The sequence below is a fragment of the Triturus cristatus genome, chromosome 4_2 (genome assembly GCF_964204655.1).
Source record: "Triturus cristatus chromosome 4_2, aTriCri1.1, whole genome shotgun sequence".
Taxonomy (NCBI): domain Eukaryota; kingdom Metazoa; phylum Chordata; class Amphibia; order Caudata; family Salamandridae; genus Triturus; species Triturus cristatus.
This window is the reverse complement of record NC_140586.1, coordinates 779999990-780021917: the sequence shown is the minus strand read 5'-3', so window position 1 is coordinate 780021917 and position 21928 is coordinate 779999990. Positions and strand designations below refer to the sequence as shown.

Sequence of the window (21928 nt, the reverse complement as noted above, 5' to 3'; positions counted from 1 at the left end):
GGTGTCCAATCTTGTTCCAGGAAGGCTTAATCAAGGCCATAAGTTCATTGAAACAACTAAGTAAATTCTTCAATTTCTTAAAGGCAGTTAAATTACTATTGACAATATCCTAAATATTATTAACATGGATTGAGAATTAATTTGACCCTAATTTTCCTAGGCACATTATATCGTCAGACATCATTAGAGCAAAGTTTACATTAGCTGTAGTGTTTTATCCTACAATGTTAGAATCAGGAAATGTAATTTATACAAAGGAATTAATTTGTTAAACTACTCTTCAACATTACAAGCAGGTATTATATCTATGTTTTTCCTATTTAGAACAACTGGCACTGGAGTGTGCGTTTGCTTAACACGTGTTATTTGCTGTAGACCAAAATAATAGCAAATCTGCTGAAAAGGAATACGTTCCCCGTTCAATCAAATACAGCGCTGTTTATTTATGTATGTGTATTATTACTACAAGGGCTATAGACTAAATGTACAACTTGCATTTACACAATTATCTATGTACATGTACATATCAGGAAACGTTGTGATGCTTTCATAGTGTACTGTAGACCCCTAAAAGTGGAAATCGCACACTGTCACAGTGGCTAAACTCAGATTTTTAAAAAATGCTCCAAAACTCCCTGCGTGGACATTTTGCTTTCAGTAGTGGTGGTCAGTTCTAAATACAGAACTTGGCCTCTGACCCTTAAACCTGTTGTCCCCTGCCTGAGCAAGGCTATTCCCATGTGGGCATCACAACTCAAAGTAACTCTCGAGAAGCATGACTGAGGGGCTGACTCCGGTGGTGATATTTTAAAGGTAGTATGTAACTTTTGCTGTTTTTTTTCATGTGCACTGTGCTTTTCTAGCACCTAAAAAACTGGCTTAAAATTGTAGTTTTCCCAATGCCATAATGCGCTCAGAACTATTGTGCATTAAGGCGTGCAATGTAATTTACATATCTCTAGAGCTACTCTTTTTTATATAACTTTTAATTGTATTTGAGACTGCAGCCATTAGGCCATACTAGAAATTATGTTTTAAGTTTGTCACTAAGATACAGTAATATTGTCATTGTTAGAGAAACTAATACTCACCTTTTTAATTTGGATGCACAATATATTTAATCATTTAAACATTGAAATCTTAATGCACAATTTGCACAGGATAATTTTCTATATTGCTAAATATTACTGAATTTGCACAGTGATGTTATTAGACATTATAAAGATCATCAAATGCAAAAACGATTTCAGTGCAGTGACTTTTAATAATTTTTTACATGGAGTCAGTTTTTGAATAATGATCACTAAACCTTTTTGTTGTTTCTACATATGAAAAGCAAGCCTCATTCCTTTCCTTCTGTCTTAAAATGCATTATAACACTTACAGAATTTCCTTTAAAACTAAGCACAGAAGCTTTACTGAAACAGAGAACATTTGTTTCACTTTATCTTTTAAAAAGCCGTAATTATTTACCATCAGATTCACAGATGTGTTTTTTAGGAAAGCAACAAGAAAGAAAGTCCTTACTTTTATCCTTTCTCTTTTATCTACAATAATGAAGCTGTATTTCTAACTTTCAAAATTAGTAGTCTTTAATGCACATGCTTTTAGGCCATTCTGTACTAGCTTATAACCTAGTTGCCACAGCGTTTATTTGTAGTTTGTGCCTGGGTAAAGCCTGTATTATTTATTCAGCTGTGTTTTATACCCGGCAGGCGTTAGCTTCTACACTTTTCAGGAGAGAAGACTGGTGCTGGGGAATGAGGCTCAGTTAAAAAAAAATAGGCATTCCAAGCCAGTCAAAATCTATCGTTCGCAGTGTGGTAAAAGGAGGATGCTTTTATTTTAGCAGCAATCAATTACTCAGATAATGTGAATGCCTTTTAATATTTAATATAATGTATCAAAGGGTAATGCTGTAACATTTTGTATTGAGTCCTAGTTTTGTAAAACACACAAATTTGTTTTTTTTCTGTGCGGCCTACTTTTTCCTATTGAGTTTTAATTCTAAATTTTTTACCATTGTGGCAATATAATAATTAAATGTTCACACATCTATACTTTGTTACTGCTTCACTTTTAATAGTAGCATGCAGCTACTTAACATATTTTATATAATTAATTCTTTGAATTTGAAAGTGCAATTGTTCCAATGGCATCTGCAGAACGTAATGACGACAACAAACAAAATTGAGCTCATTCCAGACATTTTCAAGAAGGGGGCCACACACTCATAACACACAACACAGCTTGCAAAGACGAGCCACCCTTACACAAAGAGCACAGTCGCTACTCACTCAAACAAGTACTTCACAAGCATCACCACTGGTGTCAGTCAGCACTCCTCAGAGACACTCAAACGCACAATCAAACCACAAATCAACACCAGGACAAAAACAAGAGGCAGCCCACAGACTGAACTCAAACCAACCCCATTGTAGATCATATAGACACACAAAAAAGCTTCTCAAAAGCAGTCCAGAGACTGCACCAAAACAAGTAAACAGCCCAAAGACTGTTCCATATTCAAGAAGACAGGCTCAAGCCCCAGACCTTTTCCAAAATACGCCGCTTTACCAGTTGGTCTGGCAGAGTGTTAGCAAACAGTCTGTGTCTTTACCAAATCATACTTATTCCAGAAGGCATGCCTATTACAGGGGCCCACAGACCCACCCAAAACAAGACTAAGTGCGTAGATCAGGATCCTTTTTTCATATATTTGTTCCACAGTGTTCTATACAGTATGGAAAAAATACCATATTTAATATACATAAACTTATTAGGTGCCCCCTCTAGGAGAGCCGGTTGACTACTTTCTAGATCCATATTGGTACTTCAAAGATAGCAACACTTTCTACGAAGTGTGCTTGTTTCCGGTCCAGGGAAGACATGGCTTGGCAGTTCGGGCTGGACTGTTCCCATGAGGCACAGGGTCAGACTGATTTGCATATGGCCATGTCTGAACTGGGGTGGCAGAGTGGGCTAAAGAACGGTGATGGATTAAACCCAGATCAGTTGACTGGGGGTGAGTGCTTGCAATGTTCAACACTCCGTCCATCATTTCCTTTGGTTTTTGCTGTGTGCTAGTGTTAGACCTGGCAGCCCTTTGGGTGGTCCCTCCTCATCATTATTTATTTTGTCCCACTTCTGCCTCAAACCCTGTTATAATTTTTCCTTTTTGGGAACCACCAGACTTTTTAGTGTTGATGCAGGGTCAGGGAGCCATTTCCCTACCCCTGGAGCTTCTGTCTGAGGGCCTGAGACACAAAATGGTGGCCACCCATTGTCACCTGTGACATCACCAGAACCCACTGGAGGTTTCTAGAACCTTCTGTAACATTCTAGAACCCTGTGACAGAGGGAGGCAGTTTAGAATGTTGGGAGGCCATCTCAGTGTGGCAGTTGGCAACTGACTGGAGAAGAGAGAGGACAGATATAGAAGGAGGTCGGAGTAAGGCAGCAGGGGTGGAAACCAGTGCTTGGAGTGGGGTCCAGAAACCCACCCTTGATGCTAGTCCCTACTGACCAAGCCCAGCCTAAAGCCCTGTGTGGGACCAAGACCAGAAGAACCATCTTAAGGAACTGAACATTTGAAACAGGCCTTGAAGAGGAAGAACAGCAAGTTCCTGACCTGTTCAGTGGTGTCCTCCTGGAGTCCTGACGTCGAGAAGCCTGGAGACCTGGGGCCTGAGGTAGAGAAGCGGCGCTGACAGAAAGCAGACGTCGTACCCGGAGCCGCCAGAGGTCGAGTGAGGGCGCCGACGGAGGTCGTGGAGAGGCGCCGGAGGTCGAGTGGAGATTCACCCGAGGTCGAGGTGAGGGCGCCGACGGAGGTCATGGAGAGGCGCCGGAGGTCGAGTGGAGATTCACCCGTGGTCGAGGTGAGGGCGCCGACGGAGGTCGTGAAGCGCGCCGGAGGTCGGGAGTGGAGATCGCACTCCGGAGACACCCGGAAGCGGGGAGGCCGTGTCCCTGCGATGCCGGAAGGCGACATCGAGCCGAGGCCGCCCAGCGACATCGAGACGAGGCCGTCCGGCGACATCGAGTTGAGATCGCCCAGCGACATCGAGTCGAGATCGCCCAGCGACATCGAGTCGAGACCGCCCAGCGACATCGCGTCGAGACCGCCCAGCGACATCGAGACGAGGCCGCCCAGCGACATCGAGCCGGAGTCGCCTCATGACATCAACAAGGCGCCGAGCGGAGCCGATCATCGTAAAAAGGGCAGTAAGTGGTAGAGGGGGCGTCTGAGGCCCCGTGGAGCCCTAAAAGACCATTCTAGGGGCTAGAGGGGTGTTAGAACCAGCCTGGGGGTGCCAGGGGTGAACTGAGACTGGTGCAGTGACATCTGTGAGGGGCTGTGTAGTTTAGAGGGCCAGATCTTTAGGTTACCCTGGTTCTGCCTCAGCTTAGGCCCCAGCCTTGACCAATCTAGGTGGGACACCCCCATGCCATCCAAATGACCACACGCTGTGTATGGGCAAAGTAAGACCAAGTTACCTCATGAAAGTGATCTGATCTATACTGTCATTGATTGCTTTTCCTTATTTATTGAAGGTGCTTTATTTATTGTCTTCCACTAATTTATTCCTGCACTGTATTTATTGTCTGACTGTATTTATTTGCCATCTGTATTTATTGCACATCTATTTATTCCTTGCTTAATGATGACCTGAACCTATTTATTGAAATTCCAAAGTAGTATTATTTATTTGACCTGCTCTTTTGAAGGAAAATCCCATTGTATTGTATTTATGTTATGAAACCTGCAACTAAGAGAAAATAAGATAACGACATATATATTTTCAACTTGACTTGCATAATTTTTACGGTGTAGTGTCGTTTTTGGAACGGATGAACGCATGGTTATTGTGAGGGTGTGACGTACGCTTAACACGGTGCCTGACCCCCAACCGCTCGAGCCAAGCTACCATTGTGCTGGGAACCTGGTGACTGCTAACCCGGTTGCCCGGTTTCCAACATAAAATTGGTGTTCAGTGGTGGGATAGAGCTGTGCTTGCGTCTACTCGACAATAACTGTGGGTAGTCCATAGGCCTACACCGGGAGTTTTCTCCAAGCGGACTTCCTGATTTCGAGTTTTGTTTTTTCCAAATTTACTTCTGGTGGTGGGAGGAGGTATTACAAAAGGTACCCCCCTGCATAGCTTCTGTAAGCAACTGTCTTCTATCCTGAGTGGGCAAAATGGAGTTTGTGTTGGAGGATGTGGAAACTTACACTGTGGCCCAAATCAAAGAGTTTTGTGAGAGAGAGGGGGTGTATTGTCCCCCAGGTGCAAAGAAGGGTGAGCACCAAACCAGCTTGAGGGCTTGGGGGGAGGCACAATGAGAAAGTAAGGCTGAACAGGAGGACAGGGATGGGGAGACTGACCATGAGGGGGCTGGTTTGTACCAACCTGAGGTGGAGAACCTAGTAGAGGGGCCCAGAACACTTTCAAGGAAGGGCAGCAGTGTCTCTAGTGGCGGCTTATCAGAAGCAGTATTAACTGACCGGAGGGAGAAAAGACGGCTCACATGGGAGTTGGCGAAGCTGGAGAAAGAAAAGGAGGAACAGAGGATGGCTCACAAGTTGAGGCTCAAGGAGATAGATCTCCAGATCCTACGGGTCGGGGCACACACTGTTCCTAATGGTGGCAGCGAAGAAAGAGAAATCACCAGGGAACCCAAACCCTATCTGCCAAAAGACATAGTAGCCAGCTATAGTGCGGGAGATTATATCGCCAAGTGGCTAGCAGCCTATGAGGTCTCTTTAAGAGCCCATGGGGTTCCAGAGAAATATTGGGGAGGGGGATTGTATAAATACATGCCTCCAGCTGGCAGGGATACATTATTGGCCCTAGAGCAGGATGAGCAGACCCACTACCCCACCATGAAAGTGGCGCTCGTGAGGAAATTTGGACTAACACCCGAGAAGTACAGACAGAAGTTCCGGGGTAGCCACAAACTGGGCACACAGAATTGGGTGGATTTCCTGGACTATGCAAAGAAGGCATTAGAGGGTTGGGTACAAGGCAGCGAGGTGAGGGACTACAAGGGGTTGTTTGATTTGATGTTGAAGGAACACCTGCTCGAAAAATGTTTCCCTGACCTGCGTCAACACCTGGTGGATAGCAAGCTGACCAATCCCCGGAAGCTTGCTGAGGAGGCGGACATTTGGGCTAGTACCCGGGTGTCCACAAGGGGGACTGGAGGGGACTCTCAAAAGACCGGACAGGGCACCCCCCAGAAGAAAGAGGGAGGGGAAAAGAAAACGGAGTTCTCTAAAGGCCCCCAAAATAGTTTCCAAGGGAAGGGAACGGGATTCACCCCTAGGGCTAACCCACCCAGAAACCCTAATCCCGGCCAGAGTCAGCAGCCAAGGGTTGTCCATTGCTTCGAGTGCGGTGGTGTCGGACACTATAAGGGAGATGTGAAGTGCCCGAAAAGGCCACCCCCTCCCATCGGAGGAAAGGCCCCCGGAGTAGCTGGTGTAGTGCTCGGGGAGGAGATGCCTTTAGATAAGGGAAGGGAGTGGGCGGGTGTCACTTTAGTGTCCCTGGGAGAACGGGAGATGGTTCCTAAGATCCAGGTGCCCGCAAATACCACAAAGTATGGGCAGTGGGTCACCATCAACGGCCAAAGAGGGGAGGCTCTGAGAGACACAGGAGCCAGTATGACTATGGTACGTAGCCAACTGGTGTCTCCAGAGCAGGTGATTCCCGATGTACTCCACCCTGCCGCGATGGCTGACGGCAGAATGGGTCACTATTCGGTGGCCGAGGTTCCATTTGAATGGGAAGGGGTTGCAGGGTTGCTTCGAGTTGCCGTAAGCCCTGCCGTGCCAGTCGATTGTCTGCTGGGGAATGACATGGAGCATAATGCTTGGAAGGAGGTGGAATACCGGACTCATGCGGAGATGCTGGGTACACCTGACTGGGCCTGTGTCAGCACAGGGTCTGCGACTACCCGGAGGGGGAGTTCGTTTAGGCGGGAGCCTGGAACAAAGGCACAGCCGGCTGCCGACCAAGGGAAGAACCGAGGACAGGAGGAGCCTGCCTCGGCATCCGCGCCCCGTGTGACGGATAGGCCACCGGAGGTGGTGGACCAGGAGTCCGCGGAGGGGGATGTTACCGAACTGGAGAACCTCCCCATCCCGGCCGAGTGGCACGTGGAGGGAGGGCCGACCAGGGAGGAATTCTGCAAGGGCCAGAAGGAGTGTCCTACCCTTGAGGGACTGAGGCGACAGGCCGAAGCCTAGGCAGCAGGGAACGTTGAGGGGAACTACAATATTTACTGGGAGGATGGCCTCCTCTACAGTGAACCCAAGGCACCCATGCACGGATCGTCACGGGCCTTGGTTGTCCCTCAACGTTATCGAGCCTTCCTCCTGGAATTGGCTCATGAGATCCCCTTGGCAGGACACCTGGGGCAAGACAAGACCTTTGCCCGGCTTGTCCCGCACTTTTATTGGCCTCAAATGAAAGTGTCGTCCGACACCTACTGCCGGACGTGCATGTCTTGTCAAGCCAGTGGGAAAACAGGGGTGAAGCTGAAAGCTCCCCTAGAACCACTTCCTGTCATTAGCACCCCCTTTGAAAGGGTGGGCATCGACATTGTGGGTCCATTAGATCCGCCTACTACAGCTGGTCACAGGTTTATCCTGGTTCTGGTGGATCATGCCACACGGTACCCAGAGGCTATACCTCTGAGGACCATTACGGCACCTGTTGTGGCTAGGGCCCTGATGGGAATCTTTACCCGAGTGGGTTTTCCCAAGGAAGTTGTGTCCGACAGGGGGACCAACTTCATGTCAGCATATATGCGGGCGATGTGGAAGGAGTGTGGAGTGACCTACCGGTTCACCACTCCTTACCACCCCCAGACCAATTGTCTGGTGGAGAGGTTCAATAAAACCTTGAAAGGCATGATCAGAAGTCTGCCTGAAAGCCTGCGGAGGAAATGGGACGTCCTCCTACCCTGTCTATTGTTTTCTTACAGGGAAGTGCCACAGAAGGGAGTGGGCTTCAGCCCCTTCGAGCTTTTGTATGGGCACCCTGTGCGTGGACCTCTCAGCCTGGTGAGAGACGGATGGGAAAGAACTCCCAGAAAGCTTCCCCAGGATGTGGTGAGCTACATGCTGGCCTTCCGGAGCCAAATGGCTAAGTTGTGGAAGCAAGCTTCTGACAACTTGGAAGCCAGCCAAGCAGTGATGAAGGCGTGGTATGACCACAATGCTCACCCGGTGGAGTTGGAGCCTGGCCAGAAGGTGTGGGTGATCCAACCAGGAGAGCTTAGCGCCCTCCAGGATCGCTGGTCAGGACCCTTTGAGGTGTTGGAGAAGAAGGGTAAGGCTACCTACTTGGTGGATCTGAAGACCCCTCGCCAGCCCCTACGGGTGCTGCATGCCAACCGCCTCAAACCCCACCATGAGAGGCCCGAAGTCATCTTGCTGATGGTGACTGACGGAGTAGAGGACGTGGAAAGCGAGCCTCTCCCAGACTTATTTGCGTCTCAAGAGAAGGATGGGTTGGTGGAGGGAGTGATTCTCTCCCCGTCCCTAACTCCTGAACAGCAGGAGGACTGCCGCCAGGTCCTGGGGCAGTACTCTTCGCTGTTCTCCCTTGTTCCGGGTAGGACTCACCTGTGCGTCCATGACGTGGACACAGGAGACAGCCCACCTGTGAAGTCAAAGATCTACCGGATGACAGACAAGGTGAAGGCCAGCATTCACAGTGAAGTCACTAAGATGCTGGAGCTAGGAGTGATTGAACCTTCTAGCAGCCCCTGGTCCAGTCCGGTGGTATTAGTACCAAAAGCTGTACCACCGGGTGCCCAACCGGAACTGAGGTTCTGTGTGGACTACCGGGGACTGAATTCAGTAACCAAGACTGACGCTCATCCGATTCCGAGGGCGGATGAACTGATTGACCGGCTGTGAGCTGCCCAATATCTGAGTACCTTTGACCTTACTTCCGGGTACTGGCAGATCTCTCTGACTGATGGAGCTAAGGAAAGGTCAGCCTTCTCCACGCCCAAGGGCCACTACCAGTTCTGCGTGATGCCCTTTGGGCTCAAGAACGCACCTGCCACGTTTCAGCGTCTGGTGAACCAGATCCTCACTGGAATGGAGAGTTTCTCTGCTGCTTATCTGGACGACATTGCCGTCTTCAGTAACAGCTGGGAGGATCACTTGCGTCACCTGCAAGCTGTTCTCCAGGCCCTGAAACACGCTGGTTTAACGATCAAGGCCAGTAAATGCCAGATCGGGCAGGGGTCGGTAGTGTACCTTGGACACTTGGTGGGTAGGGGAGCGGTGCAACCCCTCCAGGCGAAAATCGAGGCCATCATGACCTGGGAACCCCCCAAGACTCAGACTGAGGTCCGAGCTTTTCTGGGCCTCACCGGATATTACGCCGCTTCGTGAAGGGGTATGGTACCATTGTGGCCCCCCTCACGGAGCTTACGTCCAAGAAGCAACCTCGACGGGTAGTCTGGACGGAGGCTTGTCAGCAGGCCTTTGTGAAACTGAAGCAAGCCATGTGCGAGGCCCCGGTCTTAAGGGCCCCAGATTTTTCCAAGGAGTTCATTGTCCAGACAGATGCATCGGAACATGGCATTGGGGCAGTGTTATCGCAACTCAATGAAGAGGGTCTGGATCAACCCGTGGTCTTCCTATCCCGGAGACTACTTCCCAGGGAACAGAAGTGGAGTGCAATAGAGCGTGAAGCCTTTGCCGTGGTATGGGCTCTGAAGAAGTTGCGGCCATACCTGTTTGGCTCGCACTTCCTAGTTCAGACCGACCACAGACCCCTTCGGTGGCTGATGCAGATGAAGGGGGAGAATCCCAAGTTGCTAAGGTGGTCTATCTCCCTACAGGGAATGGACTTTCAGGTGGAACATCGGCCTGGAGTGGACCACGCCAATGCAGACGGTCTCTCAAGGTATTTCCGCCTTAGTGATGAGAACTCCCAAGGGATTGGGTAGCTCTCCCCACTTTCAGCTGGGGGGGACGCGTGTTAGACCTGTCAGCCCTTTGGGTGGTCCCTCCTCATCATTATTTATTTTGTCCCACTTCTGCCTCAAACCCTGTTATAATTTTTCCTTTTTGGGAACCACCGACTTTTTAGTGTTGATGCAGGGTCAGGGAGCCATTTTCCCTACCCCTGGAGCTTCTGTCTGAGGGCCTGAGACACAAAATGGTGGCCACCCATTGTCACCTGTGACATCACCAGAACCCACTGGAGGTTTCTAGAACATTCGGTAACATTCTAGAACCCTGTGACAGAGGGAGGCAGTTTAGAATGTTGGGAGGCCATCTCAGTGTGGCAGTTGGCAACTGACTGGAGAAGAGAGAGGACAGATATAGAAGGAGGTCGGAGTAAGGCAGCAGGGGTGAAAACCAGTGCTTGGAGTGGGGTCCAGAAACCCACCCTTGATGCTAGTCCCTACTGACCAAGCCCAGCCTAAAGCCCTGTGTGGGACCAAGACCAGAAGAACCATCTTAAGGAACTGAACATTTGAAACAGGCCTTGAAGAGGAAGAACAGCAAGTTCCTGACCTGTTCAGTGGTGTCCTCCTGGAGTCCTGACGTCGAGAAGCCTGGAGACCTGGGGCCTGAGGTAGAGAAGCGGCGCTGACAGAAAGCAGACGTCGTACCCGGAGCCGCCAGAGGTCGAGTGAGGGCGCCGACGGAGGTCATGGAGAGGCGCCGGAGGTCGAGTGGAGATTCACCCGAGGTCGAGGTGAGGGCGCCGACGGAGGTCGTGGAGAGGCGCCGGAGGTCGAGTGGAGATTCACCCGTGGTCGAGGTGAGGGCGCCGACGGAGGTCGTGAAGCGCGCCGGAGGTCGGGAGTGGAGATCGCACTCCGGACACACCCGGAAGCGGGGAGGCCGTGTCCCTGCGACGCCGGAAGGCGACATAGAGCCGAGGCTGCCCAGCGACATCGAGACGAGGCCGTCCGGCGACATCGAGTTGAGATCGCCCAGCGACATCGAGTCGAGATCGCCCAGCGACATCGAGTCGAGATCGCCCAGCGACATCGAGTCGAGACCGCCCAGCGACATCGAGTCGAGACCGCCCAGCGACATCGAGACGAGGCCGCCCAGCGACATCGAGCCGGAGTCGCCTCACGACATCGACACGGCGCCGAGCGGAGCCGATCATCGTAAAAAGGGCAGTAAGTGGTAGAGGGGGCGTCTGAGGCCCCGTGGAGCCCTAAAAGACCATTCTAGGGGCTAGAGGGGTGTTAGAACCAGCCTGGGGGTGCCAGGGGTGAACTGAGACTGGTGCAGTGACATCTGTGAGGGGCTGTGTAGTTTAGAGGGCCAGATCTTTAGGTTACCCTGGTTCTGCCTCAGCTTAGGCCCCAGCCTTGACCAATCTAGGTGGGACACCCCCATGCCATCCAAATGACCACAAGCTGTGTATGGGCAAAGTAAGACCAAGTTACCTCATGAAAGTGATCTGATCTATACTGTCATTGATTGCTTTTCCTTATTTATTGAAGGTGCTTTATTTATTGTCTTCCACTAATTTATTCCTGCACTGTATTTATTGTCTGACTGTATTTATTTGCCATCTGTATTTATTGCACATCTATTTATTCCTTGCTTAATGATGACCTGAACCTATTTATTGAAATTCCAAAGTAGTATTATTTATTTGACCTGCTCTTTTGAAGGAAAATCCCATTGTATTGTATTTATGTTATGAAACCTGCAACTAAGAGAAAATAAGATAAAGACATATATATTTTCAACTTGACTTGCATAATTTTTACGGTGTAGTGTCGTTTTTGGAACGGATGAACGCATGGTTATTGTGAGGGTGTGACGTACGCTTAACACGGTGCCTGACCCCCAACCGCTCGAGCCAAGCTACCATTGTGCTGGGAACCTGGTGACTGCTAACCCGGTTGCCCGGTTTCCAACAGCTAGGAGCAGGCATGCCAAAAATATTATAGTAAATATAATATTATAACTAAAGTAGTACTTATCCCAAATACAGTACTTATCCCAAATTTGTTAAAATTAGAGACAAAACATCTCCTCATTACCTGCCTTTGTACATTGCAATCTACAAATCAAACAAAACCAGAATCTTGGACGAGCAAATCCAAAACAAGAGTGTCGCTTTGTGACCTTACCAAAGTCTCCAACCTCCACCTGCCAAGCTCTGGGTTGACCTAACGGTCTCTAGAAATCTTTTTACAACAAGGGAGATCTCAGTCTGGACAGGCCAACACCTGGAGGGTCAGATCTGGAAAACCGGAAAACACGTTGGTCTGCAAAGACAAACGGTCTCCTTGTGCAGGGTACCTCCTCAGTAGATTCCTGTCTTCCGTCAAGACCACTCCCTCGGATGGCCATGTCTCCGATGAGCCCCGCAAGTTGGGTGCCAATTTGTGGAAATGAGTCTTTTTAGAGGCCCACCGGTGCAGGGGTTCACCCTTATCTGTTGACTGGTTCTTAAACCAACAAAGAAGAGATTGGCACGGAAGCTGTAATATCAAAGAAATACGTTTATTAACCTCTCATGAGTGGGACTATGTCAATACACTATCCTCAGGCCACTGTAGGAGGTAGTCCATAGAATACAGAGGCCATGGGCCTTATATACCTAGTTTATAGCTGAGTAAGCATGGAGACTCAAATGGGAGGTACAGGCATACACAAGAATAGTTATTGACTAACTTGAGCATACAGAAATTGCTTGGTCAACAAAGTGGAAGGGGAGATGTACTGCTTACTTCAGTTGGAATAGCCTGACACTTTCAGTCTAAGACAGGTGCATTCTAGCAGCTACAGGCTTTTCTGAGCATGCGCAGTGCTCCGGCTCAGTACTGAAGGAGTTAACTATAGTTGATGGCTTAAGCAGAATAGAAAAGCAGGCAACAGTAAAGAAGGAAGAAGCACATGGCTAGCACGTGGCTAACTAAAATGGCTGCCACAACCAAAATGGCTTCTGCTTATGCTAACGGTAATTTCTGCGATTTCCACACTCTGCTCTGGCCAGGCCACCTATCACCTAATCAAAGCAGCCTGACTAAGCCTGTTAGAGCTGACCAATCAGGGGAAACACAGTAGAAGGATAGATTTTGGCTCACAGAAAAGAACGTCTTATAGTGTATTTTCTGTACTAGTTATGAAAACTTCAACAGTGGTGAGTTGTTGAATTCATCAATACCAATCTTATAAGTCCTTGAATGACATGTTTCTCTTTTCCTAGCAATAGTTATACTTAAATAAAATATTGCAATGTTAGAGCTAAGTACCTACAATGGGGAAAAATTAAATGGGCAGTTTATCCCTCACCGAGGCATATAAAACATCTTTTATAAGGTGCCTGCTTATAGTTACATGACCCCCTACCCTTGGGCCACCTAGGGGAGACCTTGGAATGCCTAATATGTAAATATAAGGTAGATTATCACTTTTAAAGTACCCATAACACCAAAGTCAAATTTGCATATAGTCTAGTTTTAAAGACAGTCTGCAAAGCAAGGCTGCCTTTAAAATGACCGCAGGCATACAGCAGTGCACGCTTGCAACTGCAGGACATCTGCTGGGCCTTATCACATACTTGGGACTTATAGATAATTTTAACCGCTGGCTCTATTATAAACTAGGGACTTATAGGGTCTGTCAGTGCCAATTGTATTTAGAGCAACTTACTATAACTAAACTACCCAACTAGGCAGAGCTGCCTTTAAAAGTAACAGCGGGCCACAGCAGCACACACATGCAAGTGCAGGAAATCTGCTGATCCTCTAAACGTCCATGCCCTATTATATGCTAGGGGCTTATAGGTAGTTTGTAACCCCTGGCCATACTATCTCCTAGGAATTTACAGGGGTCTGTCATGGCCAATGCAATCATACCCAAGTACCATATCCATTTAACACAGAGCACAGGTCCTGCGTCTCGTTAGCATCGACCAGGGCACAGTCAGCATCCGAAAACTAGAGTCTAGTGATAAAAATGGGGGCAAAAAGTGGGAGGACACTGCAAACTGGCCCTGATTTCTCCCACCCCCAGACATGGTGGTCTGCTAAGCCCAGCAGGCCACCTTACCTGGGAAGGCCTGCCATTCCCAATGGGGTCGCAAGTTGTGAGAGGCTCATTACTGTTCATGGGTCTCTCAATTTGCGACCTCATTGGGAATCGCTACCAGTGTGTTACACACTGTTGTACATCCAAAATAGCACCTCGCGAGTGGCAAAAGACTCGCAATTTGCGAGACGCTATTTTGTGCGTCGTACATCAGGGGTGTGGAATTGAATAAAATATCTACTTGAGCACAAGGCAGGTTGTTTCATAAATCTACTTGTCCTGTTACAAAATCCACTTGCCTCTTTGGTGCCATGTAGTGCAGCAACAGATCTGGCCCTTATTCATCAAAGAAGTAAGACAATGTCTTAATGTTCTCATTGGCATTGGTAATATTGGTAGATATTAGATGGTTTGTGGTCAGTTTCACTTCTTCAGGTGACTTTTAGAAGCCTACTGAGGTCCCAAATAACGTGGCTTCAATTATTCCCTTATTGAACTTTTTTTTCCTTGATTACATAAAGTTGCAAGGATTCTGGAAGAGGGTTTTTAGTATCAAAAGCTCTTTTAAAAACCATTGAGCAGAGGTCTTACTCTTTAAGTGTTTTTTATACCTTTTGCAAGTCAAGTTCATCAATAATCCCAACATAATCTCATTGTACCAATTACTGAGCTAGGTAATTTCTAGCTCCTTGGTCATGACTGGTCAGTTAGATGAAATGTTTCTTGGATGTTTTGATGTATTTCTACTCCTTGACCCATATCTTGTGTTTTTCTAGCTGACCAATGGCCATGGTTTTGAAGGAGGGTAGAAAGGAAGTAGCCTGATCAATTGACCTGTATCAGAGAGGAGGTCTGAAGAACCTATTCTTTACAGTTCAAAGATCCCAGTTTGTGCCATTTACATGGGCTGGAGTTGAACAGAGTTACTCGAGGTCATTGTTCAGCTCTAAGAGGGAAATGTGGGATAAAGACATGTGACCAATGTTGATTATTTTCTGCCATGAGTTCGTATTTAGGTCCAGAATAAGATTTTGCCCATTAGAGGGTGATATAGGACATGAAATATAGCAGGTTTCGTATCTATGGTTTTCACTTCAATGGATTTGCATTGGAAAGTGACAAATTGTTAAAATTGTTTTATCTCTATGGATAATCATCACACCTCCTCATATTTTTGCCCTCCCATTCAAGGTAAGTAATTGAGTGGTCAACAGGTCTAATACTGGTTGGGTTGTGTCTGATATTTTAATCTGGTGTCCAACCACTGATATGCAGTTTTTAAAATTGAGTTTAAGAAGGGGTGAACAGTGTTAGCAGAGGGCAATGATGTAGTATTCTTGAATTTTTTTGACTACGTCCTGAGGAGTCCCTATGCAGAGTTTGGGTTGAAACATTGACAATGCCCCCCCCCCAATTGGTTTTCATTGATGAATAACTGATAAAGGGACTGTTGATCCACTTGAACTACCCTCACCCTTTTTTTAATCAACTTATACAACCGTTGAGTTTTGTACGTCTTGTGTATTATATGTTGTTAACATGACCACTATGTAAGCACTGCGTCGTCTGCCCTTTAGTCACATGTCTCATGCTGTATTATATTGTACTGCACATGGATTCATTCAATGCATCTGTGACAGAAACTCAGATTGTCTTTCTAGTACAATTCAGTTGGAATACCTATCCATTACCAATTTGTTTTGTACTCCTCAAACGTGTAGACAAGGTTTTCCTATCCAAATGAGTCCTCCGTGACTTTTATTTGGATAATACATTTTGACCCCTTGTCTCATGGTCATGTAGGGATGTCCTTGTTCAGTATATATAATGTGGCTACAACATGCGCACCAGAAAAGTAGGAGGTTTCCTTCTCTGTCTTGTACGTTTGAACATGGACTTTCTAAACAGGAACTGAAAACATGGGAAGCTTGATTATAGATTAACCATGTGAGATAAGCTCATGTCCTCGACTGCTGATCTCGCTGATAAAGGGATTGCAATAACCTTAAAGAACATGGCTTGGTCTAACCAGGCCAGCATACACACATATCCAGTTCTAGGAAAAGAACAGGGGGGCAGATTTACAAGCCCCTTGCGACAACTTTACGCTGCCGTTGCATCACTTCTGTGCCTCAGGCATGGTAAACAATGCGCCACTTTGCGACAGATTTACGACGTGACGCATCTAGGGAGATGCGCCACGTTGTAAAGCCCTGCGCTACATTATACCTGTGTCAGGTATAATGTATGCAGGGTGGGCGTTCCCAAGCAGAAAAGCCTCGTAAAAGTGACTCGTGAAATCTACAAGATTTCACTGAGGCACTTTTACGACACTACTACATCAAAACCATGTGCCTGCTTGAAGCAGGCGTAAGGAGTGAAGTAGCATGTTAGGAATAGGCATTGCTAACCATTGCTGGATGTTGCGTCGCACTTGGGACACGACTCCATCAATGCGCTGCCCTTACGCTGAATAGATGTGTCATGCATCTGTCCATCCTTGCGCCACGGTGCGCCGCATTGTAAATGCGGCGCATCCATGGTGGCTTAAGGGTTTTTTTACGGGTCACAATTTAACTGGCTAATATGCAGAGATGTGCTAGTTCTTGTAAATCTGTCCCAGGATTTCAAAAGCTCTGAAGTTCTTGATGAATGAGATGCAACAAAATACAGGTGAAATAAAACCGATGCAGTTCAGAGTCTCTTTCACCGGCTTAAAATCATACAAAACAGGTTTTTTTGTAAAGCCCGTATTGTGTTAATACTTCAGTGGTGCAAAAACTTTGGGCAAACTATTGCTCAAAATATTTACACAATATGAAGGCAACTAATTGTGAAACTACATTAAAACAAGTAATATGTTATGTTATGTATCAATTTATAGAGCGCACTAATACCCGAGGGTGTCCTGGCGCTATAGCAGTATGCCTAGAAGAAGTAGCGAACACATCTCTCATCCAGAAGTGATGTCAGCGTCTAGGCTGAGAACAGCCAATGGGCTGCAGTTTCTGTGCTAGTACATGTTAAAAAAAAAGGCTGTATTTGTGTAAGCATTAGCTACGGGGAGCCAACAGAGGAAGAGGTATTGAGATGTATTTTGTTCCTGATGCGTTACACAGCATGTACTTCACTGGAGGGGGGAGGATACAATGAACAGACAACAGAATTCGGTGTGAGAGAAATACCCCTGTGGATTGAGCTGGTCAAGAAAGGTAGAGAACGAAAGGGGATCACCCAAAGCCCACTATATTAATATTGAAAACAATATGTCTTCTTACACAGCTGTGCTGCCAAGAGCCCTAAGAAAATATAAGACATTATTTCCTAATGAAATCCTTACACATGTGAAGTAGGTTACTTTTGTTTGTAAGTAAACCTGGTTCTAAAACCTAAAATATGGGCTAAGTTTTTTGTGGCAGCCGAAAAACTGAGCAAAGCACATTAATTTTGCCAACTTTTGATTAAGTTGTCCAATTACACTTCTGGAGAACTTTTGCAACAAACCAGATTTATTTTCCGTAAAATAAGTGAACATCCGACCTGGTGTGTTTCCCTTACTGTGCTTATGAATTGTGGAATGGAAGGAATGGAAATCTCATCGTTTATTACAGTATTAATGAGCCTTTTTTGAAAAACGTTTGAAGCTAATTCTTTGTACAAATTTTTTTGTTAATGTAACGTGATTTTCCAGCAAGTGTATTCGGATTTCTCCCTTCTGCAAGAAGACCAACCTTTAATATCGATACAACTATAAATTTGTCATTTTTTTTACAATGGCATTTTTCAGCTTTACTCGTGCAGTAAAATATGTCCTTAGAACTTCTCATTTCATCGTTGTGATTTTCCATCTCTGTATTAAACAAACTGCACCTTCTGACTTTTCTCTAGAAACTGCATCGGTCAAAACTTCGCCATGAACGAGATGAAAGTGGCTGTGGCGCTGACCCTGCTCCGCTTCAAACTATCTCCAGATGAAAGTAAACCTCCCATCAAGGTGCCTCAGCTCATCCTCCGCTCCAAGAATGGGATCCACCTGAAGCTGGAGAAAATGCACCAACGAGGACTCTAAAAATCTCACATGATCTAGAGACATGAGTTCTGTGTACATGGAAGCTGTTACAGAACCCTCACCAGCAATGCTGTCAGAAACACTAACCGGATTCCTTTCAAGTTTCTGTACATTTGCAATGCTTAATGAAGGTCCCCAATTTAGGGGACAGGAAAGAGAATTGGGCCAATTCACAAAAGCATGTATGAGTATGGGAAGTAATACTAGAGGAGCATTCCTTTACGCATGTTTTACATACCTTTGGGAAAGTGCACCCAGCGCACAGTAATTCCTATTTGTATTGCTTGTAGTTGAATATCCCCTGAATTTCCCATTTATTTTTGCCGTTTTGGATCTTTTGCGACCTTTTCACAAAGCCATGCACTACAGGGTAACTACTTTACGTACTACTAAATACCTTTGTGAATAGGCCTTGATATCACTATGTAGCTCGGGGTGCTGGTTGTGGTGTTAGTGCATAGGAGAAGAATAGACCTTTCTAGACTGACATTTCTAACTAAGTAAGCCAACATTGGGGTTAATGTACCATCCTGTGCCATACGTTTTAAAACGTGACGTGAAGGTTGAGTGTTCAATCTCTTCTGTAATACAGAGCATGATATTCAGCCAGGAAGCATAGTTTATAGCATGCCATCACAGTGTAGTTTCACTCAAGGGTCTAATGAAGATACCAGACATACCTAGCCATCTGTATGCTGATGACACTGAAGTTTAAGCATTTGTTTGAGTGTAAGAACAATAGGGGTGGAGGAGATTTAGCCCCCCTCCCAGATTTCAGAGTGGGGGAGACATTTGAGTCATATTCCCCTAATATTCTGAATAGGAAACTGAAGAATAAACAAAGCCATAGAGAACATCTCTCTAAAGCCATGCCTCGCACTGCCTAAGTGTCCTTGAAGAGCTGTAATCTGAGGAGCAAACTTTGTGGGGAATGTTCGAACTTTTTTGTTTAGTTGATTATTCAATTATTATCAGTGAGATGTTCATCATCTACTGCCAGCAAAGTAAGGTAAATGGAATGAAGCTATTTTATGCAATGTTACTGGTTGCTTCCCTGGTTTGAGAAAAAGTATGGTTTTAAGGGAGGCTCATCACTTCAATGACTGCATTTAAATAATTAGTAAGAAAAGAAGGGGTATCGGAGCCACCACAGAGTATGATCCTTGGGTTGCAACTCATCAATAAAACACATGCGAAGAGCAGCATGAATGTAGCCATCTAGGTTCTGTCACCGTGTTTGCTCTTCAATGTCTGTGCAAACATTCCAAAGAGAAAAGAACACCTTTATGACTACTCATATGTATATATGTGTGTGTAGTCTCCGTTTGAGTTAAGGTGGTATAAGTGTATTTATTGAACCCCTATATGCTAACACTAAGGGGCAGATTTATGACGTCTGGCGCATCTCTGCTAATCAGCAGAGATGCGCCAGAAGAGTTGCGACGCATCTGCCCACCCGTGCGCCACCATTGATGCGCCGCATTTACAATGCGGCGCACCGTGGCACTCGGATGGGCAGATGCGTGACGCATCTCCTGTCGGAAAGGCGGCGCATTGCTGGAGTTGCGTCGCAAGTGCGACGCAGCTCCAGCAAGGCTCGGGGGTGCCCTATCCCTTACATGCTGCGTCAATCCTTACGCCTGCTTCAAGCAGGCGCAGGGTTTTGACGCAGCATGGCCTTAAAAGTGACTGAGTGAAATCTTGTAGATTTCACTCAGCCACTTTTAGGAGGCGTTCCTGCGCCGGAACGCCCCCCCGCTCCAGAACGCCTACATGTGGCGCAGGGCTTTACAATGTGACGCATCTGCCAGATGCGTCACTTTGTAAATACCCCACAGCATGGCGCAGGATTTGCGCCGCCGCTGCGTCACAAAAGTGGCGCAACGGCGGCGTAAATGAGGCGCAGGGGGCTCATAAATCTGCCCCGAAGTGCACAACAATACTTGAATAACTGAACTCAGAACACTGGCCTTTGGCATTACATGTATGAGAGAATGATGTAACACTTAAGTTTCTCAACTGCACAATATTCACTTCTGGATTACAATCCCAGCTTCTCCACTTGACCAAATGTGTTCTCTATGGCCGTTCGCTTTACTTCACCATGAATATTTTCCGTAGCCGTCAAGTTTGAGAGTAATTCAGTGCAGGATCTGGACACTACAAAAACCTAACACACATATGTGGTTAATACAAAATAATGGTGTTCATGGCTAATAATAAGATAGGCTATATAAATAGAGAATATGACAAACTAACACATTTTGGCTAACTTGTGGCAGTGTTGCCAGGGCTTGGGGGTATTCTTGAATGACACACAAGTCAGTGACAAATGTATGTACTTAATCAACACTGCAAATTTTAGAATCACTCATATCATATTTGTTGCCTGGTTTACATCTTTAAATTGCTCAGCACTTCAATGGGTAGCCTCAATTGAAGAGCTGAGACAAGAGAGCATGCATTAGAAGCAGAGAAAGACAAAATGATGAGCTAGAGTCTAGCATATCTCTTCATCTTTTAGAAAACAAATCCGATTTAGAAAAGCTCCAATCTTTTTATTCAAATTAAAATTTAGTTTTCTGTATTTTTTTTTGTCAATAAAATAGTTAATTGTGTGTAAATTGGATGTATACTTCTTTCTGTATTTTGCGCTATTTTTTTAAGGTTCAAATTGTAGAAATGGCTTAAGCAGCGGTCCCTGCTTCATGTAATGACACAGTGGGTGGTCCCCTGGAATCCAGTAATGATTCACAACAAACAAATGATGGACGGAATGCTGACAATGCATACATTCTCCCCCAGTCAAGAGATCTGGGTTAAATCCATCGTTCTTTTGCCCACTACACCACCCCAGTTTAGACATGGCCATATGCAAATCAGTCTTGACCCTGTGCCTCATGGGAACAGTCCAGCCCGAACTGCCAAGCCATGTCTTCCCTGGACCGGAATCAAGCATCCTAGGACCGGTTTCTGGCTATCAGCCGTCATCAGCCAGGATAGCTTGACTCCAGTGGCGTAGTGAGCACGGGTCCCACGTCTGGGAATACCCATCCCACTTAGGGCGAAAAGCGTTACAACAAACAAATGATGGACGGAATGCTGACAATGCATACATTCTCCCCCAGTCAAGAGATCTGGGTTAAATCCATCGTTCCTTTGCCCACTACACCACCCCAGTTTAGACATGGCCATATGCAAATCAGTCTTGACCCTGTGCCTCATGGGAACAGTCCAGCCCGAACTGCCAAGCCATGTCTTCCCTGGACCGGAATCAAGCATCCTAGGACCGGTTTCTGGCTATCAGCCGTCATCAGCCAGGATAGCTTGACTCCAGTGGCGTAGTGAGCACGGGTCCCACGTCTGGGAATACCCATCCCACTTAGGGCGAAAAGCGTTACAACAAACAAATGATGGACGGAATGCTGACAATGCATACATTCTCCCCCAGTCAAGAGATCTGGGTTAAATCCATCGTTCTTTTGCCCACTACACCACCCCAGTTTAGACATGGCCATATGCAAATCAGTCTTGACCCTGTGCCTCATGGGAACAGTCCAGCCCGAACTGCCAAGCCATGTCTTCCCTGGACCGGAATCAAGCATCCTAGGACCGGTTTCTGGCTATCAGCCGTCATCAGCCAGGATAGCTTGACTCCAGTGGCGTAGTGAGCACGGGTCCCACGTCTGGGAATACCCATCCCACTTAGGGCGAAAAGCGTTACAACAAACAAATGATGGACGGAATGCTGACAATGCATACATTCTCCCCCAGTCAAGAGATCTGGGTTAAATCCATCGTTCTTTTGC

At 46.6% G+C, this 21928-nt stretch overlaps 1 protein-coding gene across 1 annotated transcript in view; it reads left to right on the top strand.

Annotated features, from left to right (window-relative positions):
- The window catches only part of LOC146835035 (cytochrome P450 4B1-like), a 134498-nt gene extending 113761 nt beyond the window's left edge, over positions 1 to 20737 (top strand). Inside the window, exon 12 of the mRNA XM_085602695.1 lies at positions 17939 to 20737. Within this exon, the coding sequence (XP_085458821.1) occupies positions 17939 to 18119 (181 nt within the window). The 3' untranslated portion in view covers positions 18120 to 20737. The remainder of the gene's footprint in view (positions 1 to 17938) is intronic.
- The last annotated feature ends 1191 nt before the right edge of the window (positions 20738 to 21928 follow it).